The sequence below is a fragment of the Numida meleagris genome, chromosome Z (assembly GCF_002078875.1).
Source record: "Numida meleagris isolate 19003 breed g44 Domestic line chromosome Z, NumMel1.0, whole genome shotgun sequence".
Classification (NCBI taxonomy): Eukaryota; Metazoa; Chordata; class Aves; order Galliformes; family Numididae; genus Numida; species Numida meleagris.
The window spans coordinates 982396-989567 of record NC_034438.1 but is presented as its reverse complement, the minus strand read 5'-3'; the positions used below and the strand labels follow the sequence as shown (position 1 = coordinate 989567).

Genomic DNA, 7172 nt, shown 5'->3' with positions numbered 1-7172 from the left:
AAAAAAGAAAAAAGAAAAAAGAAAGGGAAACAAGGAAAACAGGGACAAGGGGAAAAAAGAAAACTAAAAAAGGGGGAAAAAGGAAAATAAAAAAGGGGGAAAAGAGGGAAAAAGAAAAAAAGGAAAGAAAGGAAAAGAAAGGAAAGGGAAAAAAAAGAAAAAAATAAGAAAGGGGAAAAAAGGGGGGAAGGAAAAAAAGAAAAGAAAAGAAAAAGGAAATAATCCTGCAGAGAAAGCCTCACTTCAGCCACCTCCGCTTGCCCTTCCCTCACAATATACAGTGTATAAGAAAGCTGTCATTAGCAAATGGGGAGTGAATACAGTTTTATACAACAAATGATTTCAGATCCACAAACTCTCTGTCAGGACATTTGTTTTTTTTCAAGCTACCTGAAGACGTACAGTTTGCTGTCTTCACAAACAGAGGACTTCTGAAGCTTTGATCTCTTTGTTACTAACCAGGGATCTTGGTGTGCAGGCTGCGTGTCCCTGTATAGAAACACAGAAAGTCATCAAGCCACAGAATCATAAAAGCTTGGGTTCCACCAAAAGTGTTATTCCCTCTGCTGTTAATAAGCGTTGATTGTAGAATCATAGCATGGTTTGAGTGGGAAGGGTCCATAACAGCCATCAGGTCCTGCTCCCTGTAGTGAACAGGGACACCCACATCTCCACCCGATGTCCAGAGCCCCTCCAGCCTGTAGGTCTGGACAAATATACTGGATCTTCCCATTCCTGCAAGAAACGTGGATGCACGCTGGTCTGTGCATGTCTGCTGCCATATGGAGGGATGTAAGGAGGATCCATCATACTCCTCTATATTCCTAAGCAGCAAAATGCCATTTGTTCCAGGCTGCAAGTGCTCAGCAGAGTGACAAGCACAGAAAGAGGAAAAGATATCCTGAGGGCAACTTTAATTACAGGAGGATTAATTATGTAAAAAAGGGAAGTACAAGATTTTAAGTGGTTGATTGGATTGTAGGCTTAAATCTCTAAACACCAGCATTTTAATTAGTGGATGAGCAGTAAAATATCATTAGATTTTTTTTTGTTAGGCTTTGTTGTCCTTTTTGGAGGCTGAGACAGCCGCTGAACAGCGTTTCCCTGCAGCCTCACCGTGCTCTGTAAGGACGTGGGTTTAAACCATCAAAAGTGATACTGTCAAAGGCATAAGGATGTTGGAATGGACTTTGAAAGGCCGTCGGGTCCCACTCCCTGCAGGGCACAGGGGCATCCACAGCTCCACCAGGTGCCCAGAGCCCCATCCCCTGACCCTGGGTGTCTGCAGGGACAGGGCACCATGCCTCCGGGTCAACCTGTGCCAGCGCCTCACCGCCCTTATTGTACAGAACTTCTTTCTTATACCCAATCTAAATCTCCCCTCTTTCAGTTGGAAACCACTTCCCCTTGTCCTATCACAGCAGACCCTGCTGAAGAGTCCGTCCCTCTCTTTCCTACAGCCCTGCTTTAGGTACTCCAACAGCTCCTTGTCTCTCCTGCACTGAGCACTCCCCATCTGGACGCAGCGCTCCAGGTGAGGTCTCACAGCACAGAGCAGAGGGGCAGATCCCCCCCTTGCCCTGCTGGCCACGATGCTTTGCATACAGCCCAGGGTATGGCCGACCTTCTGGGCTGCAACTTGTGATAATGCAGCCCAAATGCATTCATTATACTGAAACATGCAAGTTACTTTGGGTAGCACAGCCTGGAAGAGAAGCTCTGAATATTGCCAGTATCACCCACCAAGTGCACATTGTAAATGAAAGTGTGAAACTCAGGACTGAGCAGGGCCCCCTTTCCAGTGCAAAATCTAAAGCTCTATGCTATCTGGGATAGATTTATAAGAGAAAGCAGTCCCCTAATGAACCTAATCCTATTAACAGAATTGTCAACTTAGGTTTGTCATCAGAAAGATGTTTTTAGCCATGAGACATTCAGTCCATGGACAATTTTGCCTTTGCGGAGCACTCAGCACATCAGGTCGATACAAAAGAAAGTGCATTTTTACCGGCTCTTCAGCTGATACTGCCAGCTGATTTCATTCAGCCTGCTTTCTTGTAAGCAGCTTTTGACACAGGGTCACCGAGGAGCAGATCTGGTATCTGACATAGGGTAGAAATAAAGGTTCCACCATCAGGTACGCTTTGAAAGCTGGTCATCCGATCTGATTGAGTCCAGATGTGTTTAATGAAAGGCTTTCCTCTAAAACACCAGCAGCGTGGCACTAGAGCAACCCCTCTAACTACGGAACTGCCTCGGGACACCTCATGTCTAGAACCAAGAAAGAGATATCAGCAACAACAAGTGAATGCAGCAGAGAAGGTCAGGCAGGGAAAGGAGAGGGCCCCGGTGAGCGTGTGTTCAGGATGCACACAGATTGCTTCAGCATCTTTCTGAGTGACAGCTGGATTTCACACCATCCCGCTGCAGGCTGCTGAAGAGCTCCACGCGGTGGGAGGAGTGTTGCCAGAATTTGTGTATGCTAAACTTGTGCTAAGGCATGGTGATGCAAGTGATGGCTCGTGTTAAATAAACAAGGGAGCGAGAATTCAGATGCTGCCAGGTGCTGTTTCAATGGCAAGTGCTGATCAAGACATCCGAAAGGAAAGCATCTCGCCGTGAGCAGAACATGCAGTCACGTCATCTCAAACAGCTTTTGCTCTGTGGCACTGAGATGGGAATATTGCGAAGCTCCAGTTTAATGAATATCACTCTCTACCTGCTCCATAGGGGATGCATATCAACCAGGCAGGAAGGGAAACTTATCTTGGGAGTTCTTCAGTGCATGCAGGCTTCACAAAAGTACCTGAAAACAACAAAAAAAAAAAGTGCTGAATTTTAAGAGTCCTCTTGACGATCTGAATCTTTTCTTAACAGCCCAAAGTGGAGCCGCTCTGGATCCACTGTGGATAAATTAGTCTGCAAGCTTTCATTGCTTCTGTTTACAGACTTGGTGTATGGTTAGTCTCCTTTCTACTTACGCCTGTGTGCCATGCTTGTATCAAGAGCTCCGTTAGATGGTTCCTGTAACAGAACAGACCTGTCCGAGTCTGACTGCATCAGGAGCGCAGTCAGGACCAAAGAACATTCCCAGGCTCTGGGTCTGTGCTGCTGAATGGTCAGAGCGGTGCCTGCCCCAGTTCTGGCCTGGGCAGCCTCCCAAGCAGCTCACAGGGCTGGTTTGGGAGCGAGGACAGGCATTCCCAATGGGCAGCTGGATGGGAGCACCCTGTTTTGTAGGGCAAGAGAGCTCAATAGCATGGCTGCGGCTCGTTGCAGGCCAGCTGGCCCTAGGGCAGGAGGCCAGTGCCAGGCATGTTTAATGGACTAGCAATAGATGTTTTCCTGTGTTGGCAGGGATCCTAAAGGGGTGACTAAGCCCTTGCAGAGATGGGTGTATCCTGACACAGGGCACTGCCTCTGCCACTGCCAGGGCTGTACCTGGCTTTGGGCGAGGGGCAACCCTGGCCTGTGTGCATGCTGGCACAGCAGGGAGCTGCAGCCCCAGCTGCACTCTGACCCACGCTGCTGTCCCAAAGGACAGGCACAGAGGTGCTTTGCCAGCACCACGTGCAGGAGCGAGTGCTTGGAGCTGCATGCTCGCCGTGTGTGCTAGACTGACTTTAAGAACGTCCTGTGGGGAAATCTCACCTCTCCTCATGAGAAAACAGACCTTCTTTCCACCAGGCTTTAAAAGCCAGACACTCACACGAGAACAAGCACAAAAGTCAGATGCTTAATCGGATGCTTACTGCAACATTTCTGTTCAAACACTCAAGGGACAGAGCCAGATCTGACAAACTTCAAAAGAAAAAGAAGAGGCCATGCACGTTTTGTGGGCTTCTTTTGCTGGTAAGCAAGCCCTGATTGCTGAAGCTCGTGCTAGGGCTGCTGAGGGCCAGGCTGAATGCAGAGGCAGGTGTAATTTCAGTGATTCTGGCAGAACTGTGCTACCTTCGTCCAAATCTGAGCACATTCATTTGGGATTAGAGATCCCACTGAAACCCCAAACGGTGTTATGTGTCACATCTCAGGCTCCAGCAGGCCAGGGCTTTGCTGCAAAGCCATGCCAAGCACTACTTGGCATTGCCAAAGCAGACTGTGTGTGTTGTATGGCCATTTCTACACATAGCATCTGCTAGCATGCAGTGATGATATCTTAAATAAGTCTCTCTAAAAGAAAGAAAATGAGTGATGGGCTGCTTAGGGGGACTGCAATAACTAATGCCATATCTTTTCATCTCCTTGTACTGAGCATTTCAAAAGGGTAACTCGTCTGATAGCCAGTGCTTGTGGATGGAAAGTGTAAAACATTGCTCCCGCTACACCACCAGTAAAGAATACTTGTGCTGATTGGGATATTGTTTCTAGCTCCCACAGCTCTGATGGCAGCACCCTTATCCATCCCCATAGCAGTATCCATCACGAAAAACCACTCTGTACTTTTCCTAAGAGATATGGGGAGAAATGAGATTTAAGAGCAGCGTAGTTGCTGCAAACGTAATGCCGTGCAAATAAACATAACATTAAAATAATGTCTGTGCAGTCAAGCATACCAACCTGTCTTGTCCTTGCAAAGCCCTGAAACTAGACAGCCATTGCTCATATACACCCTTCCATTCATTCATACATTCATTCATTCACGCAGACCCAAGACCCCTCACTCTCAAGAACACCTCCTGCTGACAGCATCGCTGCTTATTCATATCAGGCCTTTGCTGCTGTCATGCTTCATTTTGGAGATGTAATGAGGCATTAATGCTCATCTTTGATGTGTGAACTGTGTCAAAATATCCCGCTCTTCTGAGCTCCGGATGCATCGGAATCCACCACGAAACGTGAACAAAATCACCATTGTTGGAAGAACTGACACAGCCGCGGCTCCGTGCTCCCTGCATCCCAGCACTTACCCCTGCTCAGACAGCTCCTCCTCATCTCTCCTTTCGCTTTCTCCCCCTCACACCAGACCTCGATCCTCTTTTTGGCCGCTGCAGTCCTCCTGTTGCCCTGCTTACCAGAGCTGCTCTACATGTGTGCCAAGCAGCTCCTCATCGTGGCTCCGGGTGCCAACCGCACGCACCGGGGTTAAACACAGTCTGGTGAAGATGGAGACCTTCCTTCCAGCAATTATTCTCCAGCTTTTCTTGTACTCCGTGAGCTTTGTTTTTGTGAGGCTGTAGGTAGGAGACACTTCAGACTAAGCCCTCAAAGTCGTTAGCAGGTTTCTTTCAGGTTTCACTAAAAACCTAGAAAAGCATTCAGACCTTAGTGTCAGAAACCCCATTTGTGCCCTTTTATAAAAATTATTTTCTTTGCGTCTGCTGCAGACCATTTTCGGTCTGTTCTCTCCTGCATGTCCAGCTGTTCAGACAGCAGCTCACCGGCTGACATGCTCTCTGTTTTAGTGTGCAGTTGGATCATTATCTTCTGTTTATTGCTTCCCAGCAGAAAAATGCAAAAATAAGAGCAACCTTCCAGGATGAAACTCCAAAACAGGAACAGAAAACAGATGTCAGAACTAGTGTGACTGGAATGACACTGGAATACAGAACCAAGCGCTGTGGCCGTACTTGGGGGTCACACAAGATACAGATCTGCTGCAACAATACATTTCAATGCAAATATCTGTACAGGGAACTTAACTTGCTGACCTGCCCTCAAATACAAAAGGTGCAGGTGCCAGGGGAGGCTCAGGTTGGACGTTAGGAAAAATTTATTCTCTGAGAGAGTGGTCAGGCGCTGGAATAGGCAGCCCAGGGAGGTGGTGGAGTCACCGACCCACAAACAGAAAGGAGACTCGTTGTTAGGTCCTGAAATCCCACAGCACGCTGTTTTTGTTTCCTTTGTATCAGAGCGAACTGGATGAGAACCAAATACAGATGGCTGGAGACGACGTGGGTTTGCCAGAAGACCTTCAGAAGATGGTGGCGGAGGATCAGATAGAGGAAGAAGACAAGGACTCTATCCTGGGACAGTTGCAGAACATTCAGAATATGGACATGGATGCGATCAAGGAAAAGGCACAAGCCACTTTCACCGAAATCAAACAGGCTGCCGAGCAGAAATGTTCCGTGATGTAGGAGAGACACCTCTACCCCAGGGCTGTCAATCCAACCCTATCTCACAGGGGTGGGGGTGAGGGCGGGCAGAGGGGGGCACCCAGCTCCATAGTGGTACATGTCAATATGAGAGAGAGAGAGACTTCAGAACCTCCAGGGGGGCAACAGTTAGGTGCTGCGGCTGCTTAGCGTAAAGGCAGAAATGATTCTTTTTTTTTTTTTTTTTTTTTTTTTAACATCACCTTTTTCCCCAAGGAAAAGCTGGCTTAAAAGATGGCTTTCCCCCTTTCCTCGGGGAAAAATGTTATGTTGAAACAAAAAAATAATAATGCTGGGGGGGAAGCGTGCCTTTCACCACCACTTTTCAGTGTTCAAAATGCTACTAAACACGTGTCACTGCCGATTACAGTTTTGCTTCCATTGCATAACGGATAGGTAGTCACTCATTTAATACCATTTCAAAGCAAAAACAATATTCAAATGTTGAACATTTCGCAAGAATTTAAAAAAAAAAATACACTGGTTTTGATCACCTCTGTTTTAAATGCAGCAAAAGGCAAAAAGTGAAGCACAAAATGCTACCGCCTAGGGACAGTCATGTCACTGTGTGTGGATGCGATGGGGACCTGCAGGACAGCAAGGCTGGGTAGCTTCCTGCAATCTGCAGGCAGCGAGCAATGCAGACTTCTCCAGGCTGCCCCAGTGTCATGTCCTCTTGGTCTCCATGCACAGATCAAATCCAGGCTCTGTCTGGGAACGTCGGTCCACCTCTGCACTTGCACAGCAATGAGTTATCACACACACTATCCCACACAGGAGCTACACTGCCCTCTCACATGGCTGATACATATAACAGCACTCATATGGGGCCCTGATATTCTGTACAATGAAGCACTTTGTAAATTCTTCAAGAGCTGGTTTGTGAATGAAATATGCAAACGGACACGTGTAGCACCTTCCTACAGGTTTGTAAGTCTCTTTCTCTCTCTGTCTCCACCCGATGAAATAAAAATATTCATTCAAAATGAATAAATGCAGTAACTATTCTTTGTCTCCTTCTTCCCTTCCCTTCCCTTCCCTTCCCTTCCCTTCCCTTCCCTTCCCTTCCCTTCC

The 7172-nt window shown here is 47.3% G+C and overlaps 1 protein-coding gene across 1 annotated transcript in view; it reads left to right on the top strand.

Moving 5' to 3' along the window:
* Positions 1–7045, top strand: part of CPLX4 (complexin 4) — a 16375-nt gene extending 9330 nt beyond the window's left edge. Inside the window, exon 3 of the mRNA XM_021381640.1 lies at positions 5853–7045. Within this exon, the coding sequence (XP_021237315.1) occupies positions 5853–6080 (228 nt within the window). The 3' untranslated portion in view covers positions 6081–7045. The remainder of the gene's footprint in view (positions 1–5852) is intronic.